The following is a 20,743-nucleotide window of genomic DNA, read 5'->3' on the forward strand; positions in this document are numbered from 1 at the left end:
GGGAGACATGCTACATATAGAATTTGATACGGCCCTCAATAGACCAATCCACGGCTCAGTGAGATAAATAGGTAAATGAGGCAGCTCTCTGTCACATAGCAACCAGACCTATTTTGGGGAAGTGTTTAAATGTGCTTGTAAAATCAAGGTCCATGTAAGGTTTTATGGGCAAGGAAAACCAAAACAACATTGGATACATTGTTCTGAATCCTACCTATTTGGATGAGGTTCAACACTTGTTTTAGATATTAAAACAACTGTTAAACCTCACCCCCCCCACCATGGGGATCCAGAGGTTCAAAAATGACATGTTGCCCTGTGTAGATTACATCTATCTATCTTCACAAGAGATTGTTTCAGCGTCTGTAGCATGTCACATTTGGCGAAGGAAAATGTATCAATTTAAGTACACATTTACGTGGTTTGTGTCTGGAAACAGGGGTTTTGTGACTTTCATTAAGGTGGATTCACTGTCCTCTTTAATGCAAAATATAAATCCTGCAACATCTGTTTTGCAGTTTTTTAGGTGAGTGATGCCATGCAAGTCAGTGTAACTAGTGCACCATTATGTGCCAAACAAAATAGTTTCCTATTAAGCTGCAACATAATGTAACATCATCTTTCCTATATGCGTACCGTCTAACTGGTGGGGAGATGGATAGAGTAGTGGAGTTAGATGAGTTTGAGGAAATCACTCATCACCAGTCAGTAGTAAGTGAGATTCAGTTATAACACTGAGAGACATTAAACAAGGCAAATGTCTGGACGGCACACGTGAGACCTTACATAATATGTAATTCAGTCCCTGGATAAAATTGACCAACCCCCCCCCCCCTAAATAGACATTGGTATCTTTAGCCTTACGTATCAAATCCTTCATCTGTGGTATATTACAGGGAACATAGAATCCTTTCAGTTATTATCAGACATCAATGTTACAGGCTGTTAGGCTATGAATACATATCATTCATTATATTTCCAAGCTTTACTGCTTTACCATAATCAAGTTTTGGTGGAGAACATGGATAGGCTACTTGACCATGTGTCTATACAGTGGAAGTACATGACGTATTAAGCCTATGTTAAGCCTATGCGTTGGAGAAATGCGAGAGCTTGGGACTATAAGGTGCTATCTGCATTTGCCTAAATGTAGTTATTGACATAACATTGAACAGAACAAGGCTCTCTACCTATATAGTACTATAAATACCCCAATTAATGTGGTTAAGTTCAAAATAATACTCTATACAAATTGCTGACACCATTGAAACCACTGAGGGTTCGGAACTTTAAAGCCAATTATCTCCGAAATATATTTTTGTAGATAGAACTTTATAGTCCCAAGCTCTCGAAATCTGGAAGCATTTCAGGACATGCCACTACACACCGCACATTTGACAGATTTTTATCTGATTATTTAACCAGATCTCAACCCAAGAGAATACTTAAGGGGGGTTCTGGAGCGGTGCCTGAGACAGCACTTTCGCCCACCATCAACAAAACACCAAATTATGGAATTTCTCATGGAAGCAGGGGTGAAAGTAAGCCGGAGCGGTCCAGTCCTCTGGGAAAATAAATAGTGGGGGTATGCCGTACCATTTCAACATGAGCCTATAACACAATAATTAAAGCAAAGATGCCAAGAAAACTGTAGGCTATTATAGTATTTATCATTACTGCATTTCTTGAAAAATGAGTGAATCGTCTTCAGAAAAAAATACATTTAGCGAAGGCAGAAATGAGTGACCGAGACCGAGACCGAGACCGAGACCGAGACCGAGACCGAGACGCACAAGGACAGCAGCGGACACATCAATTCAGGTTAAAAGTGTAGCCCTATTTGACAATAACCAAATTTCATTCATTAAACTTTTTGGTGTTTTGTAACATATGCATCTTTCCATTCATCAAATGGCATGTGCAGTGTATGGATGCGGGATTTATTTTAGAGTGAATGTGCGCAGGTAACCAGGATTACAGAAGCCTTTAGAAGTGATTGTTATTGTAATTGAAATATACCAATGAAATATACCAATGTGTTTTCATTTAATTTAATTCTCTTAATCTATTTCATGAGAATTTGCAAGATTCTTGTTTGCATAAAATAGACAGAGACCAGTCTTATCAATAATAAGTAACATAATTTATTCTCGGAGCGCGCTGCCACGTTACCACGAGCAACAATTTATATACAATAACATGACGTCATTTCATTGCTCCTAAAATGAATTCTCCTCCTCTCGACCGGGTCAAAGGGAACTTTAAAAGTTAATTCTGAGTTCATTCTGACCCACTAGCACATACACAGGACACACAACACAGCTGAATTAACTTTTGACTCCTCACCATTATCGATCACCACTTAGCTGACAGTTCTAATTAACAGAAAACCTAGGAATGCACTCACAGCCTTTTCTAAAACACCCCAGAGCTCAGTTTCGTCGGTTCAACCATAGGTTAACTACCTTATCTGTTTACTTAATCTACAAACCATTCCTTTCTTCCTAGTTGGAATGGTGTTCATTAACTTTAATTACTCCTTGTCCGTGTCACACAATCCCTTCTTGTGAACTCATATTGTTAGTCAGATATAATAAAACTGAGTATAAGTTTACTTAGTTACAGTTCTATTTAAAATTAGAATATTCTTTATTCATTTATTCATAATATTTCTAACAAATACACAGAAGTATATATTTTTAAACCTGCATATTTAGCTAAAACAAATCCAGGTTAGCAGGCAATATTAACCAGGTGAAATTGTGTCACTTCTCTTGCGTTCATTGCACGCAGAGTCAGGGTATATGCAACAGTTTGGGCCACCTGGCTCGTTGCAAACTAATTTGCCAGAATTTTACGTAATTGTGACTTAACATTGAAGGTTGTGCAATGTAACAGGAATATTTAGACTGATGGATGCCACCCGTTAGATAAAATACGGAACGGTTCCGTATTTCACTGAAATAATAAATGTTTTGTTTTCGAGATGATAGTTTACGGATTTGACCATATTAATGACCTAAGGCTCATATTTCTGTGTGTTATTATGTTATAATTAAGTCTATGATTTGATAGAGCAGTCTGACTGAGCGATGGTGGGCACCAGCAGGCTCATAAGCATTCATTCAAACAGCACTTTCGTGCGTTTTGCAAGCAGCTCTGCTGTTTATGAATTCAAGCCTATCAATTCCCGAGATTAGGCTGGTATAACCGATGTGATGTGAAATGGCTAGCTACTTAGCAGGGTGCACGCTAATAGCGTTTCAAACATCACTTGCTCTGCATGGGTAACGCTGCTTTGAGGTTGGCTGTATGCTGTTGTCGATGTGTTCCTGGTTCGAGCCCAGGTAGGAGCCAGGAGAGGGACGGAAGCTATACTGTTACACTGGCAATACTAAAGTGCCTATAAGAACATCCAATAGTCAAAGGTTAATGAACTACAAATGGTATAGATTGAAATAGTCCTATAATTCCTATAATAACTACAACCTAAAACTTCTTACCTGGGAATATTGAAGACTCAAGTTAAAAGGAACCACCAGCTTTCATATGTTCTCATGTTCTGAGCAAGGAACTTAAAATGTAGCTTTCTTACATGGCACATATTGCACTTTTACTTTCTTCTCCAACACTTTGTTTTTGCATTATTTAAACCAAATTGATCATGTTTCATTATTTATTTATGCTAAATTTGTCACGCCCTGACCTTAGTTATCTTTGTTTTCTTTATTATTTTGGTTAGGTCAGGGTGTGACAAGGGTGGTTGGTTTAGTTTTGTATTGTCTAGGTGACCCTGCCTAGGGTTTTTGTATATCTATGGGGTTTTAGTATGTCTAGGTATATGTAGGTCTATGGTGGCCTGAATTGGTTCTCAATCAGAGGCAGCTGTTTATCGTTGTCTCTGATTGGGGATCCTATTTAGGTTGCCATTTTCCATTTTGGTTTTGTGGGTTATTGTCTATGGTTAGGTGCGTGTCAGCACACACACATATATATATATATATATATATATATATATATATATATATATATATATATATATGAGCGTCACGGTCGTTTTATTGTTTTGTATAGTTTTTAAAGAGGACTGTATTCATATCACGCTGCGCCTTGGTCTCCTTGTTATGACGAACGTGACTAAATAGATTTTATTGATGTATTATATTAAGTTAAAATAAGTGTTCATTCAGTATTGTTGTAATTGTCATTATTACAAATAAATCATAAAAATCGGCCGATTAATCGGTATCGGGAGTTTTTGTCCTCCAATAATCGGGAACGGCATTGAAAAACCATAATCGGTCGACCTCTAATCTATATACAGTATCTGTCACGTCTGCTCCCAGAGCGCCAGGCTGCCCAGCATTACTCACTCATGCCACCATCATTACGCACACCTGCCTCCCCGTCACACGCTTCAGCAATTATTGGACTCACCTGGACTCAATCACCTCTGTCATTACCTCTCCTATATTTGTCAGTTCCCTGGCTCTGTTCCCCGCTGCTGCATTGTTTGTCGTCTGTCCTTATACTAATCGGTGCTGATGCTGTTGCTTGTTTGTTCCATGTTTGTTCAAATTAAATGTTGACTCCCCGTACTTCGCTTAACATCTCCAGCATCGGTTCTTACAGTACCAGTCAAAAGTTTGGGCACACCTACTCATTTAAGGGTTTTTCTCATTTTGACTATTTTCTACATTGTAGAATAATAATGAAGACATCAAAACGATTAAATAACACATATGGAATCATGTAGTAACCAATTTTCTTTTAAACAAATCAAAACATATTTTAGATTCTTCAAAGTAGACACCCTTTGCCTTGATGACAGCTCAAGGTCATTGGCCACAGATGAAATTACATCAAATCACGGTATATCTACCGTAGCTTTGATTGGAATGATCATGTCAACATGGTACTTTCAAAATATTAGCTATCAAGCTAGACAAGCAGTCATCAACGTGAATCAAGTCGACAATCTACTGGCAAATCCTTTTCAATCCTTTTCATATGAAGAGAAATTATAGATAAAACATATTGGTGCTCATCAGCTATTGGACATAAATATTACACAAGTTGGAAATCGTAAATTCAACAATTAGTGGTTTGGAAGGAATCAGTGGCTAACTGCAAGCTTGGCAAAGCAATCACTAGCCTACTATTCAGTGGAGAGGGTGTGTGGTCCAAGTCTGGGTTGAAGGGTCTCTTTTCCAAGCTTAAGAGGACAAACATTCACTCGCAACACACCATGGACCAGAAAAGGTTGAATACATTGGCCATGCTGTCAATCCAGCATGACTGCTGCCGTGTTCAAGACAACTGGGAACTCCAAAAACAACGAGCTCCAACTGGGAAAATAAGTTTTGAATGGACCTCCAACTCGGAATTCCAAGTCTGGAACTCTGGCCTCTTTGTAGAGTGCCAACCTGAAGATCCCTGATATCATGATTTGACCTTGTTTTTTTTCTTGAGTTCCCAGTAGTTTTGAAAGCACCATAAATCCATAGAATGCCAGACTTTGATAACAAAGTTTGATGACAAAATTTGCCCACAAGAAAGACCGCCATGCCACCTTCCTGTTCAAGTGAGCAGAGCAAAACAAGGTGAGTCCGAAAATGTATTGTATGCTGCTGCATAAATTATGTAATATGCCAGGGAAATATTTGCATGTATACTGTAGCTAAGAAAGTAATACTAAGTTTATGTTCTGTAGTACGCTGTTAGTAGCCCATTTGTCTCACCCTAATCATTTGGTCCCTTTCCCCCTCATAACATACTGTTCTGACTTGGTGCTGCAAATGTAGCCTATAGCCTGTTTTAGAGAAATATAATCATCAAATATCGTAAGAGCTTTCATTTTCTGCTTATATGCCCCCTTTATTTATCCTACGGTTTTGACTTGGTGTACAGGGAGAATACTGTAAGAACGACCCATGTTCTGAATTCTGTCGCTGTATATTTTAAAAGTGCTGAACAAATAGTTATATTGACAACCTCAGTCCTAGCTCGCTCATTAATGTCTTAATTGAAATTACAGATGGTCTCTTATCCTCTCCTCATTCCCTTATGTCATAGTTTGTACATCTCAATTGTCAGTAGAAACCACATTTGTTTAAGCAAGTCAGCCATATCAGCTATGTTTTATTAAAATGCAGTAAATGAGGCTGAATGAATTTGCCAGACGATGCTCCACTGATAGCCAGGTGTAGCGGTGGTAAGGATTCTGCTGTTGGGACAGCTTTATAATTATCTTCTCTGTATATATCAATGATGTCGCTCTTGCTGCTGGTGATTCTCTGATCCACCTCTACGCAGACAACACCATTCTGTATACTTCTGGCCCTTCTTTGGACACTGTGTTAACAACCCTCCAGATGAGCTTCAATGCCATTACAACTCTCCTTCTGTGGCCTCCAACTGCTCTTAAATACAAGTAAAACTAAATGCATGCTCTTCAACCGATCGCTGCCTGCACCTGCCCGCACGGTTCTGGCTTAGAATATGTGGACAACTACAAATACATAGGTGTCTGGTTAGACTGTAAACTCTCCTTCCAGACTCACATAAAACATCTCCAATCCAAAGTTAAATCTAGAATTGGCTTCCTATTTCGCAAACAAAGCACCCTTCCCTCATGCTGCCAAACATACCCTTGTAAAACTGACCATCTTACCGATCCTTGACTTCGGCAATGTCATTTACAAAATAGCCTCCAACACCCTACTCAACAAATTGGATGCAGTCTATCACAGTGCCATCCGTTTTGTCACCAAAGCCCCATATACTACCCACCACTGCAACCTGTACGCTCTCGTTGGCTGGCCCTCGCTTCATACTCGTCGCCAAACCCACTGGCTCCAGGTCATCTACAAGACCCTGCTAGGTAAAGTCCCGCCTTATCTCGGCTCGCTGGTCACCATAGCTGCACCCACCCGTAGCATGCATTCCAGCAGGTATATCTCACTTGTCACCCCCAAAGCCAATTCCTCCTTTGGCCGCCTCTCCTTCCAGTTTTCTCCTGCTAATGACAGGAATGAACTACAAAAATCTCTGAAACTGGAAACACTTATCTCCCTCACTAGCTTTAAGCACCAGCTGTCAGAGCAGCTCACAGATCACTGCACCTGTGCATAGCCCATCTATAAATAGCCCAAACAACTACCTCTTCCCCTACTGTATTTATTTATTTATTTTGCTCCTTTGCACCCCAGTATTTCTACTTTGCACACTCATCTACTGTCAAATCTTCCATTCCAGTGTTTTAATTGCTATATTGTATTTACTTTGCCACCATGGCCTATTTATTGCCTTCTCACCTCATTTGCTCACATTGTATATAGACTTATTTTTCTACTGTATTATTGACTGTATGTTTGTTTTACTCCATGTGTAACTCTGTGTTGTTGTGGATAAATAAAGGTGAAATAAAAAAAATATTACAATCTATTATTAAATATTAAAATATATTCATATTTCATTTATGAACATAATACATATCAATTCCTAACCTTTTCTGGCCATAATGAGTTCATATTCCCGAAGTAGCCATACAACAAATTACCATGTGAATCTCTCATTTAATTGGGCCTATTAGATAGGCTATTATAACAGGCAGTTAACCCACTGTTCCTAGGCCGTCATTGAAAATAAGAATATGTTCTTAACTGACTTGCCTAGTTAAATAAAGGTAAAATAAAATAAAAAATAAATAAATATAATGACAGTTTTTGCTCTATGCATCCCAAAGGGAGTGCGGTTTATAACATACAGTAGAATTGAACAGGTGAACAGACAGTTGATCTTTTGCATTTAAGTATGTAGGCTACCACTGTAAGTAGGCCTGCTGTAGTTTATTATTTTTTGACTAGACAATGTTCCTGCAGGCATTGCATCATATTTAGGTTAGGGAAGAAGTAAATGCAAAACTTTGAATTCAAAGAAGCTGTTTACAGGTCCACAACAATGTGCAATTGTTTTTGTCTTCCAGACACTTGTTCAGATAGTTTACAGCAAATGTCACCACAAAAGAAAACATTCTGCCAACACCTCCAAAGACATTTAATCAAGTTCGCCATTGCTATTTCATTTACAAGCATTTTGCTACACTCACAATAACATCTGTTAAATATGTGTATGTGACCAATACAATTTCATTTAATTTGGGATACTGTCTTGGCCTAATTCCAATACTTCCAAAGAATACATGCACCTTTTATTGTCACTATAAAAGGTGAATGTTGGGTGTTTTTCAGGCGGTGTTATAATGCTTGTTTATTCCTGCACTGTTTAAAGACAGGTCTGATTTATAACTAGAAAATGCTTATGTATGGCGCGCACCAAGTTTCTAAATCTCAACATTTTTGTGCATGAGCACACAGATATTTTGTATAAAATTTACACAACGGCTATAAATGATACCCCTTAGGAGTGGAAGAAGCTTTGTACCAATGATGCATATAAACCCTGGATTAATGATGCTATGTATTGGCCAATGAGAGGCTTTGAAGCCACCGGGAGGCCATATTGGACCTCCCCAAAAGAAGCAGTCCTCTATAGGGATGAATGGAATTCTACAGTATTTCAATTAAACTTTTCAACAACAAAATTACATTTATTTTGTTAATTTACATTTTTGTTAAATTATACTTTCAGGAAAATGGATGGCAGGTTAGCGCGTTGGGCCAGTAACTGAAAGGCCGTTGGTTCCACATCTGTCGATGTGCCCTTGAGCAAGGCACTTAACTCTATTTTCTCCTGTAAGTCGCTCTGGATAAGAGCTTCTACAAAAATGTAAAAATTAACATGTTTTTATAGGCCCATATTTTGTAATGTTTTATTTGTATGTTTAATTCACATAGTATAATTGGAAAGTATGCATTAAGGTGTTTGTAATATAATAAATGTGGCAAAAACACGTTTGAATTAATAAATGCATTTCTACAGCTTCCAAAATATTTTTACGACGTGGGGGAGTGCCAAGATGGAGGCGTGGGGCTTTTCAAAACAGCATCCCTTGATGTCATCTAGTGTATATATCCATTACTGAGATGGTTGTAAACGCTGCTACTGGAGAGTTATCACCTATCACCTATCAGTTGTCTGTGGTTTGGGAAAGTGAATTGAGGGACGTGGTATTTCAGAGATCCGTGTTGCTGTACAGTAGGGATGGGACGATGTTTCTTGTTCGTCTAGAAAATTGACTTTGCTGTCATCAGTAGGCTTCATCCATGGCCGCAGGAATATGTTTTGGGTTGGGGATGCTGTTAGGTTGAGGGTGCTGGTATTTTTCTCCATTCACACAGGAGTAATAAATGCCTAGTTCACAAAATGTGTGTGTGTGTGTGTGGGGGGGTATATATATATATTTTTAAAGCACCCCTGGGGGGTATATAAAACAAATAAGCACCCTACTTCACGTGGATATGGCTACACCAAATATTGTGTCACTTCGTTGCACACAAGCCCAATGATTTCCATGCAATAATTGGTCAGGCAGTTTATCATGGCAGATGACTGTAACCATGGGTGCATTTAGAGCCTACTTACAGTAGCTTTGCAAGCCCTTACCTTCACAGACAGAATAGGCTACGTGGAGGCAGCAGCAGCAGATGATGTGCCCAAGTCGACGCACGTATTATTTTGATTTAAAAAAAAATCTAGCACCTGAATGAGTAATAATAACAATAATTGGCAAATCAATAGGAGCATTTCCAGTAAATTATTCAAGCTACCAAATAATGTTGGCCATGCAGTTTATAGCTAGCTAGCTACTTTGTAACAATCGAATGAACACAATGTGTGTCGCGCTAACAAAATAATTCTGAGACCAGTACCGTACATTTGGCAATTTGTTTTTTTGGCTACAAAAGTAAAGAAACACAGAGCCTAATCGCGAGCCCGGGTCGCTGATGAGAAGCAAACACCATCTGACAGAGAGAACATGGAATAAACCATGGCCCACAATATAAGATTTTTTGAAGGTAAGGTGTTACTATATTCACCTAATAGCGAAGACAAGGCAATGTCGGTTAGCATGAGACGCCATCAGATACATTGCACGCGTGTAAATGTGTGTTCAATCATGTTCAGAGCGAGCTAGCTAGTTAACTAAAGTTCGTTATGCCTTGCAGACCTAACTACATGTATTCGCATAACTTACAGCTGCTGTGACAGTGCAGGGACAAAACGACTTAACTAATATGCACGATTTAAAATTGAATCATTATTAGTAAATCTACTAAACTAGCTAGTAGCTATTGTTGATGATAGCTATCTTGCCCGTGTAACGTTGGCTATGTCTGGCTATCAGACTAGCTGGTACTAGCTTGTTAGCTGGCCACATATCGTAGGAAATTGTACACTAATTGACTGATACGTTTACGCAGTATTTTACAGGATTAACGTTAGTTAAATAAATATCGATAGCTTGCTGTGGCATGGGGTGAAGTTGTAACGTTACTGTACTTGCGAACGGTCAGACAGCAAGGCCTAGCTAGCTAACGTAAGTTACCTAATTGTTGACGGGCCTTCCTGTCAACTAGTATATACTTTTACAAGTAATTTTTTTATTTCATATATAGCGACATAGTTTCAACAGTGGATCAATCGTATCATTATTTGTTGGTTAGCTAGCTACCTATAAACAATGTATTCTTTCGGCTTTTTAAGGTAAAGCACAGCCAGGGCTCTTCATTTCAAACAGCACATAACAAAGTTAGTAGCTAACTAGTCTTGTGGTGTTTATGTATATAGCCAGCAACCCAGGAAGGACAAAGCATATGCTTTATCTATATAACATGAATGTTTCTGCATTGTACAGAGGCACACGTAACAGTAATGCAATGTCAAATAAGCTAGTTAATTCACAAAAATAAGAAAGGGACTACATTCCAGTGTGGAATGTGGTGTCTCAGATTCAGTGTGTCCCACAGGGGTGGGGGAGTTGAGGCCTATTGCTCCATAGAACACAACTTCAAACAAAACACATTTTAATATATATTTTTGTATTAAAGGTGCTGCACAGTCATCCAATTTCCCAAGTAAAAATATCCTGTGAATGACCCAAACATCACCCATATTATTTGTATGCTATTAGAATGCACATAATTTAAGAAATCAAACATGCTCTCTCATCAGAACGTCTGAAAAAAACAGCCTGGGTGGGGAGTTTATAATTCTGAGCTCACCTTGACTGAGAGCTCTTTGAAACACCATTGTGGTCGTTGCCAGGTAACAAGGTAAACAATGGACCACATGTCATTGATGACCAGGTAAACAATGGGCCACATGTTATTCTGAGCCTACATAGTATGCATCAACCCATTTTCTCTGTAAAATGCTCTCATGGTCAACAGAGCTGATCATGGACTGTTGGATATCAGACAACAGCAGCAAAACACAATTGCATTGCTATTGTTTTGTAGCTAATTATGGAATACAGTTCACTGATACTTCTTTACAATAATTAGTAAAGCCTGAGTCACCTTGGAAACTTAGACATTAGAAAATGTACATGAAAACAGCTTACAATAAGTGTACTGGACAATTTATTTGTGCCTCTGCATTATAAGTGACAATATGTTCAGAATTGTACACATGACCAAAAGTATGTGGACACCTGCTCGTTGAACATCTCATTCCAATATCATGAGCATTAATATTGAGTTAGTCCCCCTTTGCTATAACAGCCTCCACTCTTCTGGGAAGGCTTTCTACTAGATGTTGCAACATTGCTGCGGGAACTTGCTTCCATTCATCCACGAGCATTAGTGAGGTCGGGCACTGTTGTTGGGCGATTAGGCTTGGCCCGCAGTTGGTGTTTCAATTCATCCCAAAGGTATTCGATGGTGTTGAGGTAAGGGCTCTGTCCACGCCAGTCAAGTTCTTCCACCCTGATCTCGACAAACCATTTCTGTATGGACCTTGCTTTGTGCACGGGGCATTGTCATGCTGAAACAGGAAAGGGCCTTCCCCAAACTGTTGCCACAAAGTTGGAAGCACAGAATTGTCTAGAATGTCATTGTATGCTGTAGCGTTAAGTTTTCCCTTCACTGGGGCTGAGGGGCCTAACCTGAACCATGGAAAAACAGCCCCAGACCATTATTCATCCTCCACCATACTTTACATTTGGCACTATGCATTGGGGCAAGTAGCGTTCTCCTGGCATCCGCCAAATATAGATTTGTCCATCGGACTGCCAGATGGTGAAGCGTGTTTCATCACTCCAGGGAACACATTTCCACTGCTCCAGTCTAATGCCGGCGAGCTTTACACCTCTCCAGTCGACACTTGGCATTCCGCATGGTGATTTTAAACTTGTGTTTGGTCATGGAAACCCGTTTCTTGAACGGTTCTTGTGCTGACTTTGCCTTCAGAGGCAGTTTGGAACTCAGTAGTGAGGGTTGCAACCGAGGATAGACAATTTTTACTCACTTCAGCACTCTGTGGCCCCGTTCTGTGGCCTACCACTCAGCTGTTGTTGCTCCTAGACATTTCCACTTCACAATAACAGCACTTATAGTTATTCTGGACAGCATTAGCAGGGCAGAAATTTTACGAACTGACTTGTTGGAAAGGTGGCATCCTATGACGGTGCCCGTTTGAAGTCACAGCTCTTCAATAAGGCCATTCTACTGCCAATGTTTGTCAATAGTGATTGCATGGCTGTGTGCTCGATGTTATACACCTGTCAGGGTGTGGCAGAAATAGCCGAATCCACTCATTTGAAGGGGTTTCCACATACTTTTGTAAATGTAGTGTATGTAATGATCAGACATATATTTGATAATTTACAGTAGGCCAGCATAGCCAAAATATTGATCAACATGAACTGAGAAATAATGGTGTGACATTTAACACCCCAAACATTTGAGCCAGAAGCCTAATACCCAACTGCAGGAACCCATTGCTTCGTACAATTTGTACCAGCTGCAGTCATTTTTCATACTTGGGTCAAACTACTGTGAACTGGTTTCATCCAAATATCATCCAGTTTGATGAAAAACCTGAACCTTTAATTGTAGACATGACCAATTAGGCTAAGTAATAGGCCTAAATTATTCACTGCCTGTGCAATGTGCAGCAAGGAAGTAGTTGATATGGGGACAGTTTATGCAACCCAAAGGCATGTTGATCAATGAAATTTACTGGATTAGCTTGGTTTATTATTTTTTTTCTTGCTATACTACGTTGCTATCTTTATAGACCACATCCTGTGAGAGGGGTCAGCAGGGCTCTAAAGTGTGACTAAATATTTTATTTCGGGACCACTGTGTGACAAGGAAAAACATCTCCCAGATAATAATTGTTGTAATGATAAGGCTTCGCTGTACCTCTGTTTCCGAGTCCCTAGAGAAAAAAGTGTGCAGATTCGATACAGCAAAATATCTGTCTGACCCATATTAATGGTGCAACATTTTTCCTACTATGGAGTGGATTGCCCGGACCTTATTTTGCATTCATAAACCAAGTCCTGGGCCATTCTAAAACTGTTTGTGTGTTGTTTACACTTTGTTCAGTCATGGCTTGCTAGCTAACAACCTGGTAACTACCAGCATATCCAAACATTTGGGGTGACAGAAAGGAAAAGGGACAGCTTCTTCAGGAGATCAATGAATGAATTACATCTCTCTTGCATGTTATCATTGGTATCAACATTTGAGCTTTTCTAATAAACTCTTTACAGTGTTATTAGTTCCTAGCAGGGGTTGGAACCAAAATGATACTGTTTTTGACTGTGAAATATAGGCCCTCTGGCAAATAACACATCCCCAGCTTCACTACTGATCCTGCTGCTGTGCCAGATAGTCCTGATTTTAAATATTGGACATGTATTTTACTGCAGGGAGAATTATCAATTTAATAATAGCTCAGCTATGGAAAACATTTTAAGTGCCTTAATGGTTTCATACAGGGTAAATCCATATGAATTCAATATCTTTTTGACAACATCCCTTTTGATTTAAACACAACTTTCCATACATGTTTGCACATGGAAGAAGTGGTCAGAAACATTCAGGAGATAGAGGTGCTCAAAGTTGACCCATTTTGCATTTCAGACTGAGACTTCCATGTCTTCATCACTGGAAAAGATAAACGGTTGATTTTGATCATTCAGAAACTCAGATTTTTTTTGTAGCTTAGACCCTAGAAAGCTTAGAGGTGTTTGTGTTGTGCCCACCATTGGTTGAGACACAACATGCTATTGAATACAGGGTCGGTGTCAATTCAATCATATAAATATAATGCATAGAATGGACCCATCTCTTCAGACCACTGCAATGTAGCTGGTACACCACTGAAATTGAATTGGAACTAATAAATACTACCACAAAGATAGCCGCCGGTCTACCCACCGTCGAATGGCAATTTTAAATGTTCATGTATATTCCAATATCTATATTTCTATAGGTTTCCATTTGGAGGATTGACAGTATAATTTAAAACAGATATTCCCATTCAAGTCAACATTCTCTGATGTGTGGAACTCCAACCATGTTCGCCGGACCATTTGAAAGTCTTACATTTGAAATTGTTTTCCCATTTTAGTACATTTATCAGCCAAAACAACATGACATCCACCCTGTATGACATCCACCCTGTATGAGTCTCAACCAATGGCGGGTACAACACAACCTCAAACGCTTATAAAATAGGGTCTAAGCTACAACATATGCGAATGTGAAAAAAACTTTAAAAAACTTTAATTGACATTTAAGGTGAACATAAAAGAAAAAAAAGAAGGTATTTAACCCCCCAAGAAATTATAAAACAGATTGACAAACCTGTTTGTAAGCTTTTTAAATGATATCATTCTCAACTGTCTTTCTTTTCCAGTGATGAAGACATAGATGTGGGGTATGCAAAATAGGTCAACTTTGAGCAGCTTTAGCTCTTGAATGTTTTAGCATTAAGGTCCAAAAAGTAACTTAATGGGAAAATATGTTAGGAAGGTTTTGTTCAAATCAAAAGGGATGGTATCAAAAAGGGATTGAATTGAAATGGATTCACCCTACAGAGGTAAAATGTCTTTCCTTATCCCCAGACATTGATACGGGGAGGCCTACAATTACGTGATTGCAAGAATGACAGGGTGACAACACCGAAAATAAAACACAACTTCTCAAAGCATCATTCATATTGCTTTTCATTAAAAAAACGTTTTAAAAAGTGTTTTTATCCAAACTAGCTATTGTGATTCTTGTGAGATATTACAACTCCAAAATGTCTCATTTTCGAGCAGCATATTGCTAAGCTTCTAAGGCTGTTGCAAATGTTTGAGAGTCACCAGGAAATGAGTCTTGTGGGTCAGAGAGGGGGAGTAGCTCCTTGGTACCACCTGCTCTGTTCTCAGCTACCAATGTGTCTCCTCTGCATATAGTTTTTTTGCAGGCATGAGTTGAGTTTTATTCATCAAAGAACATAGCAGGGATAGTCAGGGTTGACAACTTCACTTTAGACTGAGGCTTAACATCTGATTTATCTAATTAGATTTTAAGATCACACTTGAATCAGGTTGCTCTTTGATGATTTGAATTATACATATGGTGCTAATACAAGCAATGTTGCAATTATTAGTGAAGTCCTGGAAGTACACATGACCATTTCAACTGATGCCTTCATTTGGCCTCGAATAACTGATGTGAGTTGTGGTTTATTATATTCAAGCTCTGGATAGATCACAGGCCAGGCGAGATGGAGGGTACAAGCAGAACTGGAGCTTTTCTCTTTCTGAAGGCAGTGAAGAGCAGAGGAGACACGAGTAAGCACTTCTCTCCCGGACCACATTTCAGCACTCAGCATCGCTGCACTGCATCAATTTGACCCCACTGTATCCACCAGACTAAGATAGACCAAGTCTCTCTCTCTTCTGTGAATTACTATTCCCACTTGAGAGCCTGCCTGCCTGTCAGCTCAATACACTGACACGCACGGCCACATGTACACACACACTCTGCATACAGAGCCATTGTGTTGAGATAGAAGTGTGTAGACTTTTGTTTTACACCAGAGCTACAACCTGACAGTGATGTTACTGTAAATCTGCAGTACATGTAACTCATAATCATGATGTTACATACAATGTATTTGTAATCCAATAATGTACTGTATGTAATCCATAAAACCAAGGCATTATCTAAGCATTCTCTTCCACCCCTTTTCTTGCTCTTCTTTTCTCCTAAGCAGCACATCGGTGGTGACCATGGAGATGGACGGACAGCAGCACTCCTCCCCAGAGGGACAGAAGGTACTGTAGGCTAACTCCTCATCTAGCCCCCCTCCACACAACTCACATTTAGGTCATTGTTATTCTGCCCATCTTGCTCTCCTCTCACTATCTCTCTGCCAAAGTGTGTCTGCCAAAACGTGTCTGGCTATGCCATCCAGAGGACTCTGTATTGTTACCAACAAAATTGGTCTGTTTTATGCTGCTGCTGGTGAAAAGTTCATGTTGTGACATTTGATGCTTACAGCACTCAGTTATTATACACTGAACATTTAATCTGATGAACTTTATTGTGAATGTGATCTTACTTTAGGCTATTATAACAAAATCTTCAAAACATGTTTCTCTTGAACAGTGAACAAGGACATCAGATCAGTGCTGTTATTGTCATACTCTACAGGGGTGTATCCGTTTTTCATGCAGCATCACTGACATACAGAATTATCTATGTACTGTGCAGAAATGCCCTGCAACCTGCCATCAGATCCTGTGTTAATTACCTTCTCTGTTCTCTACTCTCAATCTCTCTCCCCACACCAGTCCCCCGCTCTTAGGCATTTCTCTTCTGCGGATCCCCTAAAAACATATGAAAACAGGCCAAATACAAATAATCACATAGGGGCTCTAAACAAACCAGGAAGTGACAAGAGGCTAAGGTATGACATATCACTGTTGCAAGTATCTCTTCAGTACAAGTTGGAATGTTTTGCTGACAACTGCAAATGCACTGCTCAAAAAAATAAAGGGAACACTAAAATAACACATCCTAGATCTGAATTAAATGAAATATTCTTATTAAATAATTTTTTCTTTACATAGTTGAATGTGCTGACAACAAAATCACACAAAAATGATCAATGGAAATCAAATTTATCAACCCATGGAGGTCTGGATTTGGAGTCACACTCAAAATGAAAGTGGAAAACCACACTACAGGCTGATCCAACTTTGATGTAATGTCCTTAAAACAAGTCAAAATCAGGCTCAGTAGTGTGTGTGGCCTCCACGTGCCTGTATGACCTCCCTACAACGCCTGGGCATGCTCCTGATGAGGTGGCAGATGGTCTCCTGAGGGATCTCCTCCCAGACTTGGACTAAAGCATCCGCCAACTCCTGGACAGTCTGTGGTGCAACTTGGCGTTGGTGGATGGAGCGTGACATGATGTCCCAGATGTGCTCAATTGGATTCAGGTCTGGGGAACGGGCGGGCCAGTCCATAGCATCAATGCCTTCCTCTTGCAGGAACTGCTGACACACTCCAGCCACATGAGGTCTAGCATTGTCTTGCATTAGGAGCAACCCAGGGCCAACCGCACCAGAATATGGTCTCACAAGGGGTCTGAGGATCTCATCTCGGTACCTAATGGCAGTCAGGCTACCTCTGGCGAGCACATGGAGGGCTGTGCGGCCCCCCAAAGAAATGCCACCCCACACCATGACTGACCCACCGCCAAACCGGTCATGCTGGAGGATGTTGCAGGCAGCAGAACGTTCCCCACGGTGTCTCCAGACTCACGTCTGTCACGTGCTCAGTGTGAACCTGCTTTCATCTGTGAAGAGCACAGGGCACCAGTGGCGAATTTGCCAATCTTGGTGTTCTCTGGCAAATGCCAAACGTCCTGCACGGTGTTGGGCTGTAAGCACAACCCCCACCTGTGGACGTCGGGCCCTCATACCACCCTCATGGAGTCTGTTTCTGACCGTTTGAGCAGACACATGCACATTTGTGGCCTGCTGGAGGTCATTTTGCAGGGCTCTGGCAGTGCTCCTCTTGCTCCTCCTTGCACAAAGGCGGAGGTAGCGATCCCACTGCTGGGTTGTTGCCCTCCTACGGCCTCCTCCACGTCTCCTGATGTACTGGCCTGTCTCCTGGTAGCTCCTCCATGCGCTGGACACTACGCTGACGGACACTACGCTGACAGACACAGCAAACCTTCTTGCCACAGCTCGCATTGATGTGCCATCCTGGATGAGCTGCACTACCTGATCCACTTGTGTGGGTTGTAGACTCCGTCTCATGCTACCACTAGAGTGAAAGCACCGCCAGCATTCAAAAGTGACCAAAACATCAGCCAGGAAGCATAGGAACTGAGAAGTGGTCTGTGGTCACCACCTGTAGAATCACTCCTTTATTGGGGGTGTCTTGCTAATTGCCTATAAATTCCACCTGTTGTCTATTCCATTTGCACAACAGCATGTGAAATCTATTGTCAATCAGTGTTGCTTCCTTAGTGGACAGTTTGATTTGACTTGGAGTTACATTGTGGTGTTTAAGTATTCCCTTTATTTTTTTGAGCAGTGTATCATAATAAACCATTACAACCTGTGTATAGCAAAAACCTAATGTCGTTCCTCTGCTTCCTCTACTACAGTGACCTCCCAAACATGGTAGCAACGACGTCACCGATGCCTAACAGAACGGACTATTTAATAGTCAGCCCAACACCATCTCAAGGAGTTGTTCTACAGGGGAGACCCTTTCAACACACCCACAATGTTCCTGCTGCAATGAGGAAACCTGTCCAAAGGTATGAGTCCTCACTGAAGTCACACTATGGTCGTACTGCATAACATAGCATTTAGAGCTACCGAATGGTTTCATTTGACAAAATGCTTTTTTTCCCAAAGTAGTCGGTAGGGCTGGATCTCTAATCAGTCGAAGAGACATGTTACTCACTTTATTTAGGCGATCTGATCAATTCATTTTGGCGAATTGAAAACAGGTTTTTAGAAAAACAGATACCTTATTTACATAAGTATTCAGACCCTTTGCTATGAGACTTGAAATTGAGCTCCGGTGCATCCTGTTTCCATTAATCATTCTTGAGATGTTTCTAAAACTTGATTGGAGTCCACCTGTGGTAAATTCAATTGATTGGACATTATTTTGTAAAGGTATACACCTGTCTATATAGGGTCCCACAGTTATCAGTGCATGTCAGAGCAACAACCAAGCCATGAGGTTGAATTAATTGTCCGCAGAGCTCCAAGACAGGATTGTGTCGAGGCACAGATCTGGGGAAGGGTACCAAAACATTTCTGCAGCATTGAAGGTCCCCAAGAACACAGTGGCCTCCATCATTCTTAAATGGAAGAAGTTTGGAACCACCAAGACTGTGTACGTAGGGAAATGGGAATACCTAGTCAGTTGTGCAGGGTAGATTAACTGGGTGGTGGCTGGCTAATGACAGCGACTAAAGTTCAGGGCAGGGTACCGGCTAGTGTTGACTATTTAACAGTCTGATGGCCTTGAGATAGAAGCTGTTTTTCAGTCTCCAGGTCCCAGCTTTGGTTCAACTGTTCTGACCTCGCCATCTCGAAGGTAGCATGGTGAACAGGCCACGGTCCGGATGGCTGAGGTCCTTGTTGATTATCTTGGCCTTCCTGTTACACCGGGTGCTGTAGATGTTCTGGAGGGCAGGCAGTGTGGCTCTGGTGATGTTGGGCAGACCACACCACCCTCTGGAGAGCCCTGCAGTTGCATTCGGTGCAGTTGGTGAAACAGCCCGACCGGATGCTCTCAATGGTGCATCTTTAGAAGTTAGTAAGGGGCCAAGCCAAAGGTCCAACCAACCTCTGCCTTCTCCTGAAGTCCACGATCAGCTCCTTGGTTTTGTTTAAATTGAGGGAGAGGTTATTTTCCTGGTATCACTCCGCCAGGGCCCTTGTCTCCTCCCTGTAGGCTGTCTCGTCGTGCTTGATAATCAGGCCTACCACTGTTGTTGTCTGCAACTTGATGATTGAGTTGGAGACGTGCGTGGCCATGCAGTCATGGATGTACAGGACGGGCCTGAGCACGCACCCTTGTGGGGCCCCTGTGTTGAGGATCAGCGTAGTGGAGGTGTTGTTGCCTACCTTTACCACGTGGGGGTGTCCCGTCTGGTCTGTAACCAGGTGGCAGCACCAACCAGGTTACAGACCATGTAGCTAAAACTAAGACCTGTAGACATAACGAGTCAGGTTACAGACCAGGTAGCTAGGCCTAAGACCCCTAGACATAACGAGTCAGGTTACAGACCAGGTAGCTAAAACTAAGACCCCTAGACATAATGAGTGCAGCAAAATCAGTCTGTTTGTTATTGGTTTTGTAACAGCAAGACTAGACTTGCTCTCTTCATGTTCCTTTCTAAAGCAACCTTGACCTAAAATAAAGGGAAGACATTGCACCCTGTATATGCTTAGCCATGCTTTGTGCTGTAATACATTGTAGTGATCTGAACTTTGTCCTGTTCCAACATTGTATTTTGTTCCATCTCATGCTGTAGTCAAAGCAGTGGTGCTTGTGGCCATGTGCGTTTATACTAACTAGCTACCTTAATAACCTGCATCCATCCACCTTTGTGCGTTTCTACTAACTAGCCACCTTAATTACCTGCATCCATCCACCTTTGTGCGTTTCTACTATCTAGCTACCTTAATTACCTGCATCCATCCACCTTTGTGCGTTTATACTAACTAGCTACCTTAATAACCTGCATCCATCCACCTTTGTGCGTTTATACTAACTAGCTACCTTAA

At 40.8% G+C, this 20,743-nt stretch overlaps 1 protein-coding gene across 1 annotated transcript in view; it reads left to right on the top strand.

The window, feature by feature from the left end:
• Nucleotides 1-9,566: 9,566 nt before the first annotated feature.
• Nucleotides 9,567-20,743, top strand: part of LOC112250015 (sentrin-specific protease 6) — a 34,789-nt gene continuing 23,612 nt past the window's right edge. The window contains 5 exon segments of the mRNA XM_024419813.2: nt 9,567-9,980; nt 15,667-15,760; nt 16,183-16,246; nt 16,766-16,881; nt 18,598-18,753. Of these exon segments, the coding sequence (XP_024275581.2) occupies nt 9,953-9,980; nt 15,667-15,760; nt 16,183-16,246; nt 16,766-16,881; nt 18,598-18,753 (458 nt within the window). The 5' untranslated portion in view covers nt 9,567-9,952.

The sequence above is a fragment of the Oncorhynchus tshawytscha genome, linkage group LG05 (genome assembly GCF_018296145.1).
Source record: "Oncorhynchus tshawytscha isolate Ot180627B linkage group LG05, Otsh_v2.0, whole genome shotgun sequence".
Lineage (NCBI taxonomy): Eukaryota > Metazoa > Chordata > Actinopteri > Salmoniformes > Salmonidae > Oncorhynchus > Oncorhynchus tshawytscha.